The sequence below is a fragment of the Nuphar pumila genome, chromosome 16, assembly GCF_984573655.1.
Source record: "Nuphar pumila chromosome 16, dmNupPumi1.hap1.1, whole genome shotgun sequence".
NCBI lineage: Eukaryota > Viridiplantae > Streptophyta > Magnoliopsida > Nymphaeales > Nymphaeaceae > Nuphar > Nuphar pumila.
In genome coordinates this window covers 40,495,553-40,518,318 of record NC_143264.1, presented here as the reverse complement: position 1 = coordinate 40,518,318, position 22,766 = coordinate 40,495,553, and the positions used below count along the sequence as shown (strand labels likewise).

Sequence of the window (22,766 nt, the reverse complement as noted above, 5' to 3'; positions counted from 1 at the left end):
ATGCATCAAAATCAGATGATTCAAGAGCAGGTTCTTATAAAATCAAGCATACAGATCACATCTGTACGGTTATATTCAAGAGAAAAGAACAAAAAATCCATGAAAATCACACTTCACACATTAGTACTCATATTTTAGTCTCTCTCTCTCTCTCTCTCTCTCTCTCTCTCTCTCTCTCTCTCTCTCTCTCTCTCTCTCTCTATATATATATATATATATATATATATATATATATATATATATATATATATATATATATATATATATATATAAGAGAGAGAGAGAAGAGTTGTGGTAAAGAAAATTAGCATGACAAACATGGAAAAATTTTAAAGTCTTTCAAATACACAAGAATTTTTATAGAAATATCATTGTCAGAGTAACTATGACATAAGCATCATCTGGGAGTTCTCCCATAGCTTAGAATCACCAGTAAACATCATTCATTGAATTAACCAAAGATGGAGCCAGCTTACAGCACACAGTGTCTGATAATGAATGAATACTTCATCCAAACATAAAGCCAAAAAACACATGCATTATTCATCGAAGGCACTATAGTCCAAAAGCTGTGTACCCATGAAAATATAAAATGAAATAAGAAAAATAATAATAATAAACAAATATTGCTCAGATATTCTAAAAACATAAAAAAAAGGCAAAATATACTAAAATTTGACAAATTGTGTCAAAAGAAATGAAAATCTCGTTACTCTGGTTGGTGGCAATAGACCACTGACAAAACATGAAACTACGAGCCACCATTTTTATCCATTAATTGTAATAGTCATCAGGATGTCTGTTGCAACTAATAGAAGGAATCATGGAACCCGAGCTCGCCAAAAAAATATACTGACCACTGAACCAACACCAAATGAAATCAAATACAACCACAAGGAACAACTAGATATTGTGTAATAATGGCTATGGCATGAGATTCACTTAGACGTTCCAATATAAGTTAAGTAATCAGCATTTATCATATAAAGTTGTACATGCAGATGAAAAGAAATCCAGGGAAAGAAAAGAAAGCTTCACAGTAAAATACAATGCATAACTTTATTCCCTTTCCAAACATAAAAAATACAACACTACAACAAAAGTTGCACACAAAATCAAAAGAAAGCTACACCACATTTCTTATGAACCGAAACAAAAGTAAATGCTACCACATCAGAGTAGCAACAATAGAATAATGTTGGTCAGCAATCATTACATAACTAAAAGCCACGCATTCCTGCCTTGCAGCCTTCTCTGTTTCTTTAATTACAAAAGATTGGTACAACACCACATATCATCTGAAGAAAACATGTACTCAGCTTGCTATGGTTCTTGACCTAAGAAGCTGGAGTTTCAAATCATCCACAGACCCCACACGTACATGTCTCAGCCTTATGTAAAATTGCCTTGGAGCCCTTGTTAAATTGTAATCTCTGAATCAGAAAACCAAAGAGAGCAGAAAATCTTCATAAGCAAGATCAACCTAAGATTGCTTACTAATTGACAGACATAACATGCATTTGAAAAAAAAAAGCTCACTTTTTTCCTTAATTTTTTTTTTGCTGTAATTGATGAAAATTTCCCCCCTCTTGGTGGGGATTCCTTCCCCCTCTGATGTCAGTTTGGCTGGATGCATTCAGTTCATAAATTTCATAAAATTATATATGAAACATGAAAAATGAAAGCAATCAATGCGGCAAAGGTTTGCACTGTAATGATGCAACAAGTGCACAAATACAATGCCACAATGTGGCTACAAAGATGCACTCACAAGAACACGAGCCACTAAGGGCTAATCACACAAACTCTAGAGCAAGAACATAAAAAATAATAAAGATTTTATTGAACAATACTTAGCAAAAAGCATCAATAATACAAGAGAGGGAGTGCCTTTATATAGGCACTCCATGCATAAATGGCTGTTGGGCCAGCCCCAACGGCTGGAGCTAGTTGGACCAGCTCCCAATCAATTGTTAGTTGCAGCTGCAGCTGTTAGCTGTCAAAATCAAAAGAAAAAAAACACAAAAAGTTGAAAAATATTTTAACATAGTAAACTATATATATTTTAACATCCCCCCTCAAACTTATGGTGTGATCACTAAAAGTTTGTCAAGAACAAAAAAAATTGTGGTGACGGAAGCTCCTTTGTGAAGAAGTCTGCTAGTTGATACTCAGAAGTAATATAAGGTAGGTTGATGATCTGCCTCAGAAATTCTTCACGAACATAATGACAATCAATTTCTATATGTTTGGTTCTTTCATAAAATGTATGGTTGCCAGTTATCTATATTGCATTCTTATTATCACAACACAGTCTGAAGGGTATCTGAAGATGAACGCTCATGTCTTTTAAGTAATCTTCGCAACCAAATGATCTCTGATGTTGCAGTAGTCATTGCACAATACTCGACCTCAGTGAATGATAATGATATTTTTTGTTGTTTTTTGCACTTTAACGACACCAGAGAATGACCTATAAAAACGCAAAAATCTGTAGTTGAGCGTTGATCATTTGGATCTCGTTCTCAACCTGAGTCAGAATAAGCAATCAACTCAAGAGAGGAAGAAGAGGATAACAAAAGACCTCTAGATGTAGAAGTTTGTAGATATCTAACAATTCTCATCACAATACTCATGTAAACTGTGGTAGGAGAATGTTGGAATTGGCTAGCAGTATGAACTGCAAACGCAATAACAGACCTAGTAATAGTTAAATAATCCCATCATCAATCTTCATCTTGGTATAATAACTTCAGGTGTATTCACCATCTTTTCATCAATAATGCCTGACCTGTCAATAATATCATTAGCAAACTTGGTTTGAAAAAGCAAGTATCCTCTAAGAGAGTAAGCAACCTCAATTCCAAAAAAAAATCTGAGAAATCCAAGATCAGTCATTTCAAAAAAAAAATTGAAGATACATTTAATATCCTTTACTCCATATTTGTCTTCACATATAATGATCATATCATTAACATAAAGGAGAAGTATAACAATCCATGCATCAGATTTCTTAGTAAACATAGCAGTATCAGTATAACAAGACTTAAAACCAGTCTTTAGCATAACAAAACTAAAGCGATCATACCAGACTTTATGTGCTTATTTCAATTCATAAAGAGTTTTTCTCAATCGAAGTACCTTACCAGAGGGGACTTCATATCTAAGAGGTGAATCCATATAAACCTCTTATTTTAAATCTCCATTTAAAAATATATTTTTAACATTTATTTGGTATATAGGTCAGCCTTTAATAACAACAACAAGGGTCCTAACTGAAGTCATCCTAGCTATTGGTGCAAATGTCTTATCATAGTCTATTTTGTATTCTTGTGCATATCTTTTAGCAACTAACCGGGTCTTGTTTCTCTCTTGGGTGTCATCACTCATAGTTTTAACTTTACACATTCATTAACAACCTATAGTTTTCTTACATTTAGGAAAATCAAAAACTTTTTTCAAGTGCTCCTAGATCTTTATTCATAGCTTTTACCCATTCAGAATATTCTTTTTCCAATTTATATGTGAAGGGTTCAAAATAAGCCAAAATTCTAGCTAGACAAGCCCTATATTGAGGTAAGAAGGATTCATATGAAACAAATCTATCAAGATATCTTTTAGCAACTAACCGGGTCTTGTTTCTCTCTTGGGTGTCATCACTCATAGTTTTAACTTTACACATTCATTAACAACCTATAGTTTTCTTACATTTAGGAAAATCAAAAACTTTTTTCAAGTGCTCCTAGATCTTTATTCATAGCTTTTACCCATTCAGAATATTCTTTTTCCAATTTATATGTGAAGGGTTCAAAATAAGCCAAAATTCTAGCTAGACAAGCCCTATATTGAGGTAAGAAGGATTCATATGAAACAAATCTATCAAGAGGTCTAGAAGTCATATATGAACTCCTGACAACTTCAGTTTGTTCGTTTTCTAAGATAGAGTACCTTTCTAAGGAATTTAGTTAACTATTATTGCTTCACTGGTTTCTCTTCAACCGTCAGGTCTTCCCGTATATCTACATCCTCGTACTGAAACACATGAGATGGATCGTGAATATACTTCCTTAGCATAGACACGTGAAATACATTATGAATCTGTGCGTACTGAGAGGGTAGAGCTACCCGATATGTTGTTTCACCAACTCACTCCAAAACATTAAATGAACCTACATATCTGGGACTAAATTTTTCTTTCTTGCCAAATCGAAAAACGTTTTTTGTTGGTGATACTTTTATAAAGACCTGATCTCCTTCTTCGAAAGTGAATTCTCTTCGTCTTTGATCTGCATAGCTCTTCTGTCGGCTCTGAGTTGTCTGCAATCTATCCTTTATCATCTGAACCTGTTGAGTATAGTTTGTAGCACGATTGGTGATTTCATATATCATTCGCCTACCTCATCCCAATACACAGGCGATCTGCAGGGTCGTCCATACAGAGCCTTGAAAGGAGCCATATCTATACTCGCATGGTAGCTGTTATTGTAAGCGAACTCGGTCAATACCACATGCTTGTCCCAAATGCCCTTCCAATACAGCATAAAGGCTCGTAATATATCCTTCAGAGTCTGTATGGTCCTCTCTGATTGCCCGTCAACTTGAGGATGAAAAGCGGTACTCTGCTTTAGCTTTGTACCCAAGGTCTGTTATAACTGCTCCCAAAATCGTAAAGTAAAATGTGAATCCCGATCAGATATCATCGAGACTGGCACTCCGTGCAAGCGAATTATCTCCCTGATATATAAGTCTGCTAAGCTCTCTAGGGATTGACTGATCCGGATGGACAAAAAGTGAGCTGATTTGGTAAGTCTGTCCACTATTACCCAAATGGTGTCATGTTGTCTTCGGGTTTTGGGTAAACCCACCACGAAATCCATGGTGATCTCCTCACATTTCCATTGTGGGATTTCCATCTGCGGAAGCATTTCGCCAGGTTTTTGATGTTCAATCTTGACTTGCTGACAAGTCAAGCATTTCGAGACATAACAAACAAACTTAAGCCAATAAATAAAGTTATATTGAGCCATGAAAGTAATGGGTTCACAAAAAATAAGCACGTAAAATTTAATCACTCGTCTTACCTTGTGACTTCTTGTTTCATGTCGTTCTACCAATAACCCCGTTGTAAATCTTTAAACATTTTTGTACTTCCCGGGTGTATGGTATATTTAGACTTATGGGCTTCACCCAATAATTCTTCCTTTAATTTAGGGTCACTAGGGACCCAAAGTCGCCCTTGTATATAGATATTGTCATCTTCTTTGAGTATGACTGAGGAGTCTTCCTGTTGAGCAAGTAACTTAAGTTTTTCACATTAAGAATCCTCCTTCTAACTCTCAATAATTCTTGTAAGGATTTCAGGGCGAGTAGACAGACCGGACAACTTGATAGTCTCACGTTCGTCTCCAAAAGGCTTCCAGTCCGTAAAATCTTCCACCAATTTCCATCTCTTTCCAACCAAACTGGCCAAAGTGTCGCCCGCCTTGCAACTAAGAGAATCTACTACGACGTTTGTTTTTTCTAGGTGATAGGAAATAGTAAACTCGTAGTCCTTTATAAATTTTAACCAATGTCGTTGTCACATATTCAACTCCTTCTGCGAGAACAGATATTTAAGGCTTTTGTGATCTATAAATACCTCAAATTGTTCTCCGTACAGGTAATGTCGTCATATTTTCAGAGCGAACACTACGGTTGCCAATTCCAGATCTTAGGTTGGATAGTTCTGCTCGTGGATCTTCAGTTGACGGGATGCCTATACTATAACTTTACCATTTTGCATTAAGACGCACCCCAACCCTGATCCCGAAGCATCAGTGTACACCACAAAACCACCATGACCAAATGACAAAGTCAAAACAGAGGCGGTCGTAAGCTTTTTCTTTAGGGTCCAAAAGCTTTCCTAGCACTTATTAGTCCACTCAAACTTGACTCCCTTTCTAAGGAGTTTGGTCATAGGTGAAAAGAAGTCATATTTAGGTCCTAGACCCAAGTCGGGTCTGCGCTGAACCAGATCTGACTTTTGTATAGGACCAAATCCAGATCCAAATATACGATATTGTATTTGTGTTTTTTATTAGAGGGTATTTTCGTACCCTAAAAATTTTGTACCATCTTAATACATATAACTGAATACAATGAAACACGCTGAACAATTTCAGATGTGATTTCCTACCCTTTTTCTCTATATTGTTCTTCTTTCCTGTGCAGGTGAACGTGGAGACCATATTTTAACATGGTATTAGAGTGGTGTTAAAACTGGGCCTGAGATTGCTTTTCCAAAAAGAATGTCCAAGGAGATGATGTAGGATTCCAAGTCAAGAAAATATGTGATCTATTCAATACCCGATTTCTGTGTCTTTTTCTCCTTTGGTTCTGGTAAGAACGTCAATATCTCTTCTTCTTTTCTTCTTCAGATCTGATCCCTCTTCTTGTTCAAATCTAATCCCTTTCCTCAAGATTGTATTCCTTTCTTTTTTTGTTAAACGATTCCTTAAAGTCTAGTTTTTCTTTTAGACCCGACTTTCCTTCTTGAGATTCTGGAAAATATCTGAAAAGGTTGTCATTCTTTTGGTTTGTCGACTTGAAGTGACGTTAATTTGTGGAAAATCGTTAATTTGAAAAGTCTGTCGTTACTTTTTGGTCTGTCGACTTGAAGTGACCACGATTTGTCTTCTGTTGTTGATCTGAATTTATCCGAATATTTTTTTGTTCTCTACGCTCAATATTTTGTTGTTTCAAACTGCAAAGTCTCCAGTGTTGAAATCTTCATATTCTTGTTTGACATCATTTTCTCTGCTCAACAAGGAACCTTTATTTAATCTGGGACCGATTCTGGGTTGATATGTTCAGTTTTGATCAGACTTTTAATGTTTTTTTATCACGCCCGAATATAATATATCTATCATAATTTCCTGCAAAAAAAAGAAACAGAATATTAGAGTGATTGATTTCTCGATGAACTAAATTTGGTTCAGAAATCTTCCTTTCTTTTCTTATATCTTTCGGATGGATTCATCTTTTCCGCAGTCGGGTCTTTCCTCTAACTTCCTTAGTCAATTAGTCTCTTAAAAGCTAAATAATTCCAATTTCTTGACCTGGAAAAGACAGATTGTTCTTTTTATAAGGAGCCAAGATCTCTCTAGTCATCTGGATGGATCAATCTTACCCCTCCAGAGTTCATTTCGCAGGAAAAGAAGGATGATAAAGGGGCGTCCTCTACTGTGCTTCTCACCAATCCGAATTATGTTGCTTGGATGAAAAGGGACCAACCATTAGTGACATACATCACCTCTACGCTCTCACAAGAAGTTCTTGTGGCTATTCCCGATGATTGTTCAGCCAAGGAGCTGTGGGACAAGCTAGTTCAGACATATTCGTAGATCTCCGAGGCAAGAGTTATGTTTCTCAAGCGAGAATTTCAGATGTAAAAGAAAGATTTGATATCCATTATGGAGTACTTGAATAAAATGAAAAGCATCATGGATCAGCGAGCTATTGTGGGATGTGCAGTCAGTGATACAAACCTTAAGTGGGTTGGAGCCGGATTATCATGTTCTGGCAACATCCCTGTTGTGTCTCCCAGAGCTTCCAAAATTCGAAGATCTTTGTGCAAAGTTGCTACAGTATGAGATGACCCTGAAGGGATTTTCTGAGGAAACATGTGCAATCAAGGACTCAAGATGTGTTGGCTACGGGGCTGACTTATGGCAGAGGAAGAGGAGGAAGTTCCTTTCAAGGAAGGGGAGGACAAGGAAGAAATGGTTTTGGGGGTCGTGGGTTGCTCCCAACACCCAATATACCTTTCAATCAACAAGGCCAAAGGGCATATTAAAGCAAATTGCTGGTTTAATCCTCAAAATAAGGAAAAATCCTCACAGACAGAGGTTAGGAAGGATGGAGGAGAAGTAAAGAAGTTGCTATTGGCAGTTTTGGAAGAGTCGAATATGAAGCAAAATGATAAAGGCATCTGGTACGTCGACTCTGGAGCAGCAACCCACGTCTCAGGTGATGCGGGTAAGCTCTTAAACCTTACCCCTTATGTTGGTAGAAATAGCATAGTCACAGGAGATAGTTCTCAACACTCCATCTCACACATTGGAAATGTCATTATACTCATGTCCAAGTCTTCCCTCAATCTTTCAAATGTCCTTCATGCTCCTAATATTCAAAAGAACATTGTTTCTTTCTCAAAACTTATTAATGATGTTAATGCTTCAATTGAATTTACTTCCTCTTCTGTTTATATCAAGGATCTTCGAACGAGGGAGACATTCGCTAAGAGAAAGAGACGAGGCAACATGTACATCTTGCAAGAAGATCCCTCCTCCTCTGATAATTCTGCTTGTTCATCCTTGAAGCTTCATCAACATCCATCATTGGTCTCTTCCGAGTGTGTGTTTGCTATTTCTGAATGTAATAAGCCAACTCTTTGGCACAGTCATTTTGGTCATTATGGCCGTCATTTTATTGAAAAACTTGTCTTAAGTAGTTTCATTCCTAAGTCCAGTCTGATTCCAAAAGCAACTGATATAAAGTGTCCTAGTTGTCATTTATGTAAGAGTCATGTTTTACCTTTCAACTCAATTAATAAAAGAGCTTCAAGGCCTTTTGAGATCATATGTTCCGATGCTTGGGGCCCTACTCCAATTGCTTCCGTTTCTGGTAGTAGATATTACCTTATTTTCATTGACAGTTATTCACGCTATACTTGGATATTTTTCATGAAACACAAATCAGAAGTTTTTGGATTGTTTCAAAGATTTCATTCTTTTGTCAAAAACCATTTCTCTGAAAATAATCTCAATTTCCAATAAGATGGAGGAGGAGAATTCTCTTCTAATGATTTTATTGATTTTCTTCAACATAATGGAAGAAGGAGAAGAGTGTATTGCCCACACACACCTCAACAAAATGGGATTACTGAGAGGAAGCATCGACATATTGTTGAGAGTGCAATGAGCATGATGCACAATAGTAATCTCCCTATCACCCTATGGACAAAGGCTTTTCATTCCACAGTGCATGTGATAAATCGGCTGCCCATGACGATTTTAGAAAACAGGTCACCATATTTTTCCTTGTTTGGCATACACCCCGATTATCATGAATTGTGTGTGTTTGGATCTGTTTGCCATGTTCACATTCACAACTCATTGAGACATAAGTTTCAGGACAAAGCCTTGAAGTGTAGGTTTGTGGGATATGCTGAAAGTCGACTACAAGGGGTATAGGTGTTATGATCCATTGAGCAAACGCGTCAAAATATCGAGAATTGTTGTTTTTGATGAGATGAATTTTAATAACCAGCCTGCTAACCTCCCCAGTTCAAGTTCTAATGTTGAGGTGTACTACCCATGGTTAAATTCAGAACTCTTCTCCAACATTAGCGATGGTTGCCTTACAGATTGCAGTAAGAAGGAGACGTGTGGGGAATCAGCAGATGCATCCCAACCAGAAGAGGTTATTATGCAAACTTTGGAACCAGGAAGGTATAAGGGTGTTGTATACACCCGGCGAGAGAAGGAACCTCCATCCATCACTTGTACAGATATTGATCCTCCTACTACTTCACATACGTTAGACATTAGAAGATCCACTCAGACCCTACATCTACTAGACAGGTGGATGAGTTATAAAAAAAATCCTTGGATTTTCAACTATTTTTAACGTCCGTAAATAAAGAGGATGAACCTCTCACGTTTTATCAAGTTGCAAGTTCTAGAAAATGGATTGAAGCCTTACATGAATGTGGTAAATGGAAAGTTGTGCCTAAACCGTTAAATAGAAATGTGGTTGGGTCGAAGTGGGTGTATAAAATAAAATATAATCTAGATGGGAGCATTGGAAGATATAAAGCTAGACTTGTAGCTAAAGGGCTCACACAGGAACAAGGACATGATTTTGAAGAAACTTTCAGCCCGGTTGTAAAGATGGAGACCATTCGTATCGTGTTGAGTCTAGCCATTGAACATGGATGGACATTAAGTCAGCTAGATGTCAAAAATGTCTTTCTGCATAGAGACCTAAATGAGAAAATTTATATGGAACAACCCACTGGATATGCAAAACAAGATGCCAATCAGTATGTGTGTAAGTTGGAAAAAACACTCTATGGCTTGAAACAGGCTTCCTGCTCTTGGTTCGAGAGATTTTTACTAGAGATACAGAGGCATGGTTTCTCTCGGCCTCTTCTAGATCACTCATTATTCATCTACAAGGAACAAAATGCCACCACTCTTCTATTGATATATGTAGATGATATTATTATAGGGAACTACAGAGACCATATTGAGGAAGTGGAGAAATTATTAAATCAGATATTCAAAATGAAATATTTGGAGATCTGCGGTATTTTCTTGGGGTGGAAGTTGATAAGACATGTGATGCTCTTACCCTCACTCAACATAAATACACGATGGACATTCTTAGTAGGACAGACATGAAAGATTGTAAGCCATTAGCAACTCCAAGCATCAGTCATCAAAAACTAAGTTCTAAAGAAAGGGACATATATGAGGATCCCACCAGGTATTGCAACATAGTTGGCATGCTGCAATACCTGACATTTACTCGACCCGATATAGTGTATTCAGTCAATCAGGTATCCCAATTCATGCATGAACCTCATATACCGCACATGGAGGCAGTTAAGAGGATATTACAGTATCTAAAGGACATAGTTGGTGATGGACTGGTATACAGAAAAAGTGAACTGAGTCAAGGTGCACATGAGATCATTGTTTACGCTGATGCTGATTGGGCGGGTGACCCAGATGAATGACAGTCAGTATCTAGTTACTGTGGTTTCATTGGATCGAACATGATCTCTTGGAGTAATAGAAAGCAAAAGGCTATTGCTAGGTCGAGTACAGAGGTTGAATACAGGTCGATGGCTGCTGCAACTGCTACATGGATAAGGCATCTCCTAACGGAAATAGGAGAACCAATTGCTTGGTCACTTTTGCTATGTGACAATCAAAGTACCATGAATATGTCTTTCAATCCCATTTATCATAATCGAGCAAAGCACATTGAGATAGACCAACATTTTGTCAGGCAAAAAGTTGAAGAAAAGGATATTGAGCCTATTTTTTGTACGAATTGAAGAGCAGGTTGCAGACATATTCATCAAAGGGCTGACAAATGACAGATTTTGGATGTTGAAAGGCAAGTTGTTCATGGTCCAGAACCATGTACAACTTGAGGGAGGCTGAAAATAAGTCGTATTTGGGTCTTTGACCCAAGTCGAGTATGCATAGAACCAGACCTGACTTCTGTACAGGACCGGATCTAGATCCAAATATACAATATTGTATTTGTGTTTTTTATTAGAGGGTATTTTTGTACCCTAAAAATTTTGTACCATCTTAATACATATAACTGAATACAATGAAACACGTTGAACAATTTCAGACGTGATTGCCTGCAACCCCTTTTCTCTATATTGTTCTTCCCTGCACAGGTGAATGTGGAGTCCATATTTTAACAATAGGTAGGGAGATCTATGAGAAGTCCTTAATGAACCTCCGATAATAACCTGCCAAACCGAGAAAACTCATGATATCTCCAATATTTTTCGGTTGCTTCTAGTTCAATACAGCCTCCACCTACACATTCAACATCCATTATTATGGTTCCTCAATAATTTATTATAAGGATTACATATTATTTTTTGGCATAATTACGAAAAAGTAGTTACCTTCGCTGGATCAATTGACACTCCATCCTTTGAGATCACGTGGCCTAAGAACATAACCTTCTCAAGCCAGAACTCACATTTGAAAAATTTAGCGAACAACTGGTGTTCAATAAGGGTCCCCAATACAATCCTCAAACGACTCTGATGTTGCTCCATGTTCTATGTATGAGATTTCGTATGTGTGGTTAAGCCTGCACAGGAAAGTAGAGAGAGAGAGGAGATGCACAATCGGCTGGGGCGGCACACTTAGGCTCGACCTCCAAACCCTAACCTTTATAAAATAAAATAGGTATACAACGAGCCTTGTAATATCAGAGATATTACAAGGATGCCATTAATGAAGTTGTATTGAGCATGTGTTTCATTTAACATGCCATGCGTATGGATCTGGATCCAGATCCATACGCAAACTATATTTTAACACCCTCCCTCAAGTTGTGCGTGATTTTGGCGCATGTACAACTTGCTCTTCAATATCCAAAATTGATGTCCTGATAACCCCTTGGTAAACAGGTCTGTCACTTGATCTTTTGTTCGAACATGACGTAGTTCTATCTCCTTCATCTCGACTTTCTGCCGTATGAAATGTTGATCAATCTCAATGTGCTTCGTTCTGCTATGCTGGATAGGATCACATGCAATGTTTATTGCGCTTTGATTGTCACATAGAAGAAATGATCGAATAATTGTCTCCCCAAGATCACTCAATAAGTGTCTAATCCATGTGGCTTCTGCCGTGCCTGCAGCCATCGATCTATATTCAGCCTCTGTACTCGATTGTGCCACTGCCTTTTGTTTTCTGCTGCTCCAGGACACTAAATTGTGTCCAATATATACACAATATCCAGAGACAGATCGTCTCTCATCTGGATCCCCTGCCCAATCTGCGTCTGTATAAGTGATGAGTTCATGTCCTCTATGCAGATTATCGTTCTTGCGATAAACAAGTTTGTCTCCTATAGTTCCTTTTAAATAGCGTAGAATGCGCTTCACAACTTCCATATGACCCTCCGTTGGAGCATGCATAAACTGGGATACCTGATTGACAGCATAAACTATATCAGGTCTGTTAAAGGTCAAATACTGTAACATCCCCACGAGACTTCTATACATTGTAGGGTTGACACAAAGATGACCATCTTCAGAGCTCAGCCTTTGATGTAATACACTAAGAGTACTGACTGGTTTGCAATTCGTCATTCCGGCTCTTTCCAGAAGGTCAAGAATGTATTTTTGTTGCATGAGTGTCAATGTGTCTTGTTGTCTGTCAACTTCCACACCAAGAAAGTACCTCAACTCCCCTAAATCTTTCATCTTGAAAGTTTTCATTAAAAACTGATTCACGTCTTGCACATGATTATCTGAACTCCCAGTGATCACAATGTCATCAACATATATAAGAAGTATAACAATGTCTGCCTTTTGGTAAATAAAGAGTGAGTGATCCAGAGAGCATCTTCTAAAACCATAACTCTGAATTTGCATAGAGAAACTTTCAAACCAGGAATGGGACGCCTGTTTCAACCCATATAGAGATTTCCTTAGTTTGCACACCCAGGCAGTAGGATCCTTCTCGGCATAACCAGGAGGTTGCTCCATATACACTTCTTCCTTTAAAGTTCCATGCAAAAATGCATTTTTAACATCCATCTGGCTAAAGCTCCAACCTCGATCGACTGCTAGGGATATGATGACACGAATAGTACCCATTTTGACTACCGGACTAAAAGTTTCATCGTAGTCTTCACCATATTGTTGTGTGAATCATCGAGCAACAAGTCGTGCCTTATATCTGTCAATGCTTCCTTCAGGCTTATACTTTGTTTTATAAAACCCATTTTGAGCCAACTACATTCTTTACTTCTGGCCGAGGGACTATTTCCCAAGTCTGGCATTCATGAAGAGCTTCCATTTCTTAATTTATAGCTTTAGTCCAATGACGGGATTGAAGAGCTTGATTAAAACAAGTGGGTTCATCCCGTTTTGTGAGTTGAGACATAAACAACTGGAAATCAAGGGAGAAGGTCTCATAACTCACCCATCGTTGAATAGGATGCTTAATGCGTGACGGCCTTTGAGCCGGATCATTGGCGATGCTTTCCACATTCCTCGGCTCTGTATTTTTGTCATGTCTAGTGTATATCTGCCCAGAGAAGCGTTCTACTGGGGGTGGCTCAACTGGAGACTCAAATGGAAATAATTCAACATGCATCTGTGAGTCATTCAACTCCCTACTCAAGCCGAAGGACAATTTGTCTGACATGTTTCTCTTGTATTAGCAAAAAGATCTGCGCTCATCCATGGATCATATACTTCTAATTCTCGAGATGGCAACGTTGCAGAGTCATTGACCTGAAAATTTCGTTCGTCAAAAACAACATTTCTGGAGGTCCTAATATGTTTTGTAGTAGGATCATAGCATCGATAATCTTTGTATTCATCTGCATACCCAACAAATCTGTAATTGACAGCCTTGTCCTGAAACTTATTTCGCAGAGATGAATCAACATGTACATAACATACACAACCAAAAACACGCAGCTCATCGTAAGAGGGATGTTGCCCGAATAAAGTATAATAGGGAGATTTCCGATCCAAAAGTGCCATAGGAAGACGATTTATGATATGAACAGATGTGTGAAAAACTTCTGTCCAGAGACTAACGGGCACATTGCTATCATGTAACATGCTCATCGCGCTCTCGACAATATGTCTGTGTTTCCTCTCCGCAACCCCATTTTGTTGAGAAGTATGAGGGCAAGAAACCTGTCGACTTATTCCTTTATCCCGAAGAAAGGCAATAAACTCGTTCGATGAATACTCTCCTCCACCATCACATTGTAAATGCACAATATCACAAGCAAACTTTGTTTTGACCATCGAATGGAATTCCCGAAATATTTGAAAAACTTCATGCTTGTGTTTTAAGAAATATATCCAAGTATAACAGGAATAAGAATCAATAAAGATAACATAGTAACGATTGCCAGAAAGAGAAGGAATAGGTGCGGGTCCCCAAACATCAGAACAAATAATCTCAAATGGCTTTGAAGCTCTTTTATTTATAATATGAAAAGGAAGAACATGACTTTTGCAGAGTTCGCATGAAGAACATTTATTATTATTATCAAAAAATGAACATAAACTAGACTCTGGAAGGAGACCATCAGATACAAGATTTTCAACGAAACCCCAACTACAATGTCCCAAACGACTATGCCAAATATCTGACTTATTACAATGAGATGAATTAAAAACTTCCAATGAAGGGAAAAACAAAGACTCTGAAGGTGAAGACACTGAAGAATGCTTGGACGACTTCAACTGGAGAACTGGGACTGAAGACGAAGACACTGAAGGAATCTTCTTGAAGACGTACATGTTTCCTTGTCGCTCCCCCTTAGCGAACGTCTCCTTCGTTCTTAGATCCTTAACATAAACAGAAGAGGGAGTAAATTCGACGGAAGAATTCATATCGTCAACAAGTTTAGCTACAGAAACAATGTTCTTTTTAATATTAGGAGCAAGAAGGACATTGGACAAGTGAAGTGAGGACTTTGACATAGGGATATGTGCACTGCCAGTATGACTAATGGAGTGATAAGTTTCATCTCCCGTAACTATACTACATTTTTCAAAATAAGGCAATAAGTGAGATAACTTACCCGCATTACCCGTAACATGTGTGGCGGCACCTAAATCAACATACCATTCGCCTTGTTCATTTTGCTTGATCGTCATTTGTGACAATGCTGATAACAAAAGTTGTTGCACATCTGTGGATGGCACTTTTGTGTCCACAGTAGTAGCTGATTTATTCTCAATTTTGTTTATTTTTCCTCTATTCTATAGATTAAACCAACAATCAGCTTTCACATGTCCTTTTTTGTTACATAAGAAACAAGTGGGCACTCTCCTCTGATTCCCTGTATTAAAAACCCCTGAAATATTAGGTGTAGGCAAGATACCACGTCCTCTCTGCCCAAAACGTCCGTGGCCTCTGCCTCCTTGATGCCCTCCATTCCCTCGTCCAACACTTCCAGAAGTGCCCATGGCCAAAACTAAATGAGGATGAGCTGATTCATTTCCTTCTGCCCTTTGTTTCATAATCATCTCATGCTGGAGAAGTTTCGCTTGAAGGTCGTCAAAAGTGGGCAACTGCGGAAGGCATGATAAAGTTGTGGTAAGCATGTCAAAATCAGGACCCAATCCATTGAAAAGTTGTTGAACTTTATCTTTATCTGCAATAGCACTTCCAATAACCGCCAATTGATCAGTAATACTCTTCAAGCAGCCTATGTATTCCATCACTGTCATGGAGCCTTTCTTCAAACTTTGAAATTCATTTTTTAAGTACATAACTCGGGCTTCTGATATTTGAGAATATGTCTGAGACAGCTTACTCCACAGATCCGCCGCAGTGCAATCATCTGAAAGAGTAACCAACACTTTTTGAGAGAGTGTTGACGTAATATAAGCAACCAAAGATTGATCCTGCTTCCTCCAAGTTGTATACTCTGGATTCTTAATAGAAATGGTAATTGTGTCACCCTTCTCAACCTTGGTTTCCTGCAAAATAAGTCGTGGTGGTATAGGAACTAAATCATCCAGATGTTCATCGAGATCCTGACTCCGTATAAAAGGAAGGATTTGCCTCTTCCAAGTCAAAAAAATAGAATGAGCAAGTTTTTCTGTAACGAGCTGACTCAAGAAATTTGCAGAGGGACCGGATGACGATGAGTAATCCATATCAATGGGACAATGAATAAGCAAACAAAATGAATGGAAAGAAACAAACAGGTTTGAGATCACTTAATCAATCAGGAGAACTTCAACAAGACATGTACCTATGCTACCGATATCTGGAAATAACCTTTTTTTTTAGTTTAGAATCGAGATTGTAAACAGTTACAATCTGCCTGTAGGCGTTGCACAGGGGACACTAAAATAGCAATAAAGGAAAAAATTCTGGAATCAAAGAATTTCTGGAATCAAAGAATGAATAAAAACTGACAGACGTTAAAAGTGGAAATCAAAGAGATTGTGGAAAAAAATTCTGGAATCAAAGAATGAATAAAAATTGACAGACGTTAAGAGTGGAAATCAAAGAGATTGTTTGGAATCAATCGTTGATGAACGAGAATAAAAAATGAGTAGCAGACGAAGGGATTGATATCACGTTAAGAATCGAGAACTAGCAGAATAAAAAAAAATGGTGACTACAACCAAAAAATGAATCAAACAGGCTGCAATCAGTCGTTTATGGCTGCAGTCAGAGAGGAGAATAAAAAGGGGAAAAGACGAGTTGCATAGAAAGATTGGGAGAGGAGAATAAAAAAGGGAAGACGAGCCAAAACCTGTTTTTTCAGATCTCGCTGAACACGCCTCTAATAGGATTCCGCAACCCTGAGCTCTGATACCATATGAGATTTCGTATGTGTGGTTCAGCCTGCATAGGAAAGTAGAGAGAGAGAGGAGATGCACAATCGGCTGGGGCGGCACACTTAGGCTCGACCTCCAAACCCTAACCTTTATAAAATAAAACAGGTATACAACGAGCCTTGTAATATCAGAGATATTACAAGGATGCCATTAATGAAGTTGTATTGAACATGTGTTTTATTTAACATGCCATGTGTTTGGATCTGGATCCAGATCCATACGCAAACTATATTTTAACACTATGAATATATCAGAATATCGTCAATAAAGATGATCACGAACATATTCAAGTATGGTCTGAACACCTGATTCATCAGGTTCATAAAGGCGGTAGGCGCATTCGTGAGTCCGAACAGCATTACTACAAACTCGTAATGTTCGTACCTTGTTCGGAAGGCTATCTTTGGAATATCATCGTCCTTTATTCTGAGTTGGTGATACCAAGATCTAAGATCAATTTTAGAGAAAACCCTAACCTTTTGTAACTAATCGAACAAGTCTTCAATACGGGGTAGTGGATACTTATTTTTAATTGTCACTTGATTAAGCATTTGATAGTCTATACATAATCTCATAGACCCATCCTTCTTCATAAATAGGACTGGTGCTCCCCATGGTGATATGCTTGGTCGGATAAATCCCTGTTCCATTAATTCTTGAAATTGTTTCTTTAACTCTTCGAGTTTCACTAGTGCCATGCGATAAGATGCCTTGGAGATTGGCGCAATTCCAGGTACCAACTCAATACGAAAGTCCACCTCACACTGTGAGGAAAGTCTAGGCAGTTCCTTTGCGAACACTTTCGAAAATTCACGAACTACCTCAAGTTCATCAATTAGTGTAACCTTTGGTTCTACGAAGGACACATTAACTAGAAAAGCCTAACATCCTTGTCGCATATATTTTTTAGCCTTCAACGCTGAAATCACCTTATCCTTCACCGCAGGTCTTGAGAACTTGAACTCTATTTTTTGCAATCCTGGTCGAGATAGCACCATGTTCCCTTGACAGCATAAAACGTTGGCGTAATGTTTACATAACCAATCTATACCTAATATAACATCATACTCGGTCATATCGAGTATGATTACGTCAGCAGGTAAACTCTTCCTGTCCAATGATATTTCTATGTTCGGTATATAATTTACACAAATAGAGTTATATCCGACAGGGTTATACACATCTAATACATGTTTTAATGGTTCAATGCTCATACCCAATTGTTTACCAAAGTCTACAGATATAAAAGAATGTGTGGCACCACAGTAAAAAAGAACAAGTGCAACATGACCATCAACTAACACCATACCTTGCACTAGATTACCCTTCTCCGGATTCTCGACAGTGGTAGCATATACGCATCCTGACACTCTCTTCTAGACGTTCTGTTGTTGTTGATATTATTGTTGTTGAAGTGGTTGGTGTTGTGGTTGCCCTCCTCCATTTGCTCGCCATTGCATATTTGTAGTCTTTTTGTGATACACACGGGCATAATGACCCATCTTCCCGCAATAAAGACATGCACCTGTATCTCTAGGGCAGGGTTGCCAGTTGTGGAAACGGTTGCATTTTTTGCATACTTGATTATGATTCCACTGCGGATGATTTCCTTTGTGCTGATTTTGCTTCTTGAATGGTGATTGATGCCTCTTACCACCTTGGTACTGTTGTTTGTTGGCTCTACCCTTACTCGAGGATTTATTATGATCCTTCCTGCACCTTTCTCATTCCTCATTTAATATGGTGGCAGCTTCAATATGTCTCTAGGAATGCCTCTCGAAAGACTCTCCAGGGAATAGGAACCATCCCAGCAAAATTTACCTCTCGCACAGTATCCCACCATTTCCTCATATCGCCCTTCAGTCTATAAGTGCCAAAGTTCGTTTGCCTATCCTCAGGTACAGGCAGAACATGAAAGGCTTGTTCAATTTCTTCAATCTAGCTCTCAGTCATTTTCGAGTCAGCCTTCACAGAAAAGGTCAGTGGGTCAAGCTTTAGAAATTTTTCATATGTCATTGAACCGACGTTCTGATGTACGTACACTGACAGTTGCCGCTTGCTTATTTTGGTTACGCAAATATGTATTCATTGTTTGAGCTAAGTCATTAAGGGCTTCTATGACGAAACCCCTCTCCTCCTGCCATTCGTTGGTCGTGCTCAAGCTAGTATTGGCACGACGATACATCTATGAATCATTTCATCAAAATACACACTTTACAATCTATGAATCTATTTAATTGTAATATTTCAACAATTATTACAAAATATACATTTTTTCATAATTTAAATAGCACCAATGTAAAATAAATAACTAAGGTGAATTATACTCACAGAGCGCTTGTCGGGTTGTTGTATGACCATGATTTAAGAATTTTTTGTTCCTAGGCTCTGATACCAAAACTGTAACGACCCGAAAATTGAACCCAATTTTTTAGAATTCTTTTTTTGTTTTTGTTTTAATTTACAGCGAAACTGTTAAGTTTGCTTTGAGTCAAACGTCTCACGCATATCACAGGGCAATCAAAGCAATATTATCCATTCAAACCAATAAAGTTTAACAATAAATAAAGTGTTAAATTTATTACAAAAGAAGAAATTGAAATAACTAAAATATTTTAAGTTGTCCTTGGAACATCAAAGATTCGTGCATCATAATCCCTACACCATCCTGCAGTCACTCTGCGTCATCTATTCTTCATCAAAAATGATGAAATAATAGGATCAGACTACAACCAGTCTGAGCAGTAGGATTACTATGATTATGCATATGTACAACGTAACACGGATATGCAATGCTATGGGTTTATAAATAAAATGCAAAGCTATAGCATGTCATGAAATAACTAAATGAATATTACATTAAACAATTAATATCATGACTCATTTCTGACATATAAATAAGCACAATTCATTATAAGCATTTTTAGGCACAGTATTTCACAAGTTCCACATAAACAAAGATTATAAAATAATTAATTTAAGTTTCCTTTTAATTATCCTGCGCGTACTCGCAGACCAAGGCAACCGTAATAGAAGAGAACACTCGGGGGTTTGTTATGTTGTGTGTTTTATTAACCCGAGTGTTTAACTGAAACTGAAATCATAAGGGAGTGGTTTAATGACCGAGATAACCTCCCAAAGGTCAAAATAAACAAGACGCACCCTTAACTTATGCAGAAGAACTTGAACTTACCAGCTAGGACAAATTGGTAGTTCAGGTCTCCTAACATTGAGGACTGGGCACCAAAGAGCTATTGTCGCTCGAAGCTAAAAACACATATTCTCGGAGTTGTGTACCACCTACCCTCTCCAAGGTAAGCCCGAGTCTGAGTGAATTACTTATCTTATTAATTTTGTTACCTGATCTCTCAGGAGTTCAACATGTTTTGAACCCAATAGCTCAATGTTGCAGGTACTCACATAGTCAACAAATCATACAACCGTAGTAGCATGATCCTAGAGATTCCCACCTTAGGTAGGTAGGTTGCCAATTATCAATTTATTAATGCAAAGTGTGATCTGGTACCTTCAAACCGACAAGCACAAGTGCCCCAATACCTTTAAACCAGTCAGGCAAAAATTTTGAGTTAAGAGTTTTTGTGTATTAGATTTATAAAGCTTTATGTGTACGTGCACTAACCCTGAAATCCTTTGGTTTGTAAAACCCTGGTTCGACAACCCATGTACCTTCAATAACTCATTACTACACATTACATCTAATTACATATAAGGGCATAATCCGTGCTTACATGGCACCACCATGGTTCCCCCGAACCGCAAGCTTGAATATGAGCTTATCTTATGAAAATCGCAGGTAGCTTTAACTTAACAGTCACTAAGCATCAATACAGTGGTACATCTTCATAAAAGTAATAATTGCAAATGACATAACTCCACTCCACTGTCACTAAATCATCCATACTTTATTAAAATGATCATATGAGCGTATACAGAAAAATCTTAATGGCAAAACACGCAGGTTATGGTTTTGTCATCAGGGAACATTTTCAGGAGTTATCTCAGATAAAACACTGATCACTATATTTGTGTTATTGAACATTATACAGGAAGAAAACATCTAATGTATACACGTAGACCTTGATTTCCGTCATTGAACATAAATCAGAAAAATAATTCATGTCATTGAACTTAACATAGAAAACATATTGTCATTAAACTCAACACAGAAAACATATTATCATTAAACTCAACACAGAAATCAAATTATAAAATCATTCTTAACAAGGAAAATCATTGTCATTGAACTTAACACAACAAACGTCATTGAACTTAACCTAGAATCAATTTCGGTCAATACACTTAATACAGAAAATCAAGACTGTCATTGAGTTAAACGCAGAAATTAATTCTTGAAGATCAATTTCTGTCATTTCACTTAACACAAAATCAAAACTGTCATTGAACTTAACACATGAATCAATTTCTGTTAATGCGCTTAACACAGAAAATCGTTCTGTCGTTTAACTCAACACATCCAATTATCTTGCTACTACATATATGAGAACAAGTAAGTTTCACATATTAAATCTGAAACAAGGATGATGCAGAAAAATTCAGTTTCAGAGTATATGAATCAGGAGCAACTACAGCTACCAGAACACAACTAAACAGTTACCTTTGATAATTTATCATAACTGTTTCAAAACAGAATTTTAAACTATAGTATTACCTAGTTGCAACTGAATTTCTTCTGTAGTGATAGTGACAAATGAGAATTCAACATCAGAAAGGAACCGCTTTTCTGAAGTTCTTTTTAGTTACTGGGATAGTTTAAAGAAAATTTCATAGACAAAACACGCAAACTATATATATATATATTCGTTTTGAATCACGTCACAGATTATATCCAAAGCAAAACACAGATCAGTAAAAAATTTTGTGAAACTATTACAGAATGTCTTCAAAACCAAATACGCAGATTGGACATTTTTTATAGAATCTATTAGCCAAACCTGCAGGTCAGAAATTTTCTTCATTGAACATACTACCGAATATGTAATGACCCTAACTCATACGTAAGAAAAAGTGCAAAAAAAAAATTTAAACCATTGCGAAAATCTTTCCAGAGACCCGAGGTCTTTACAGTTCCAACACAACTAGGAAACTCGAAGAACTAGAAGGGATCTTACACTCATCTTTCAAACCATAGCAAACCAACTTTATTAATTAAGAAATAATAGTCATGAAACAATTGCAAAATATCAGAGTGCATAAAAATCAAATGAAAAGAAAAAAGCTACGTTGTCCAAAGAGTCTGTCAAACAGTCATGTAGTTCCCTCGTAGCTCCTCTCATGAGCAAGTCGTCTCACTAGGCATCTGAGGCTACGAAAAACACATAAGTAGGGGTTTCAGAAATCCAAAGAATTCTGTGTACGAATCCCTCTAATGAAATAAATAAGCATAAAGAATACAAATAAGATTCATGTAATAATTTAAAAGGACATTACTTGAACAATTTTCATAATTTCATTTAAGCAGTAAAGATATTCAGCATGCAACATGACGCAATATCATATTATCAACTGTGCATTATAAGTAAGAAAACAAGTAAATATGCATGATCTAATGCATCACAGAAAAATGCATGATGTCAGTGCACAT

At 37.4% G+C, this 22,766-nt stretch overlaps 1 protein-coding gene across 2 annotated transcripts in view; it reads right to left on the bottom strand.

Annotated features, from left to right (window-relative positions):
• Positions 1 to 1,040: 1,040 nt before the first annotated feature.
• The window catches only part of LOC149813195 (uncharacterized), a 58,447-nt gene continuing 36,721 nt past the window's right edge, over positions 1,041 to 22,766 (bottom strand). The window contains exon 9 of one of the 2 annotated variants that reach the window (XM_089992016.1): positions 1,041 to 1,433. In XM_089992016.1, the coding sequence (XP_089848142.1) occupies positions 1,359 to 1,433 (75 nt within the window). In that variant the 3' untranslated portion in view covers positions 1,041 to 1,358. Of the gene's footprint in view, positions 1,434 to 1,560; positions 1,627 to 22,766 lie in introns of those variants that run through there. The other variant, XM_089992017.1, reaches the window with a different exon arrangement.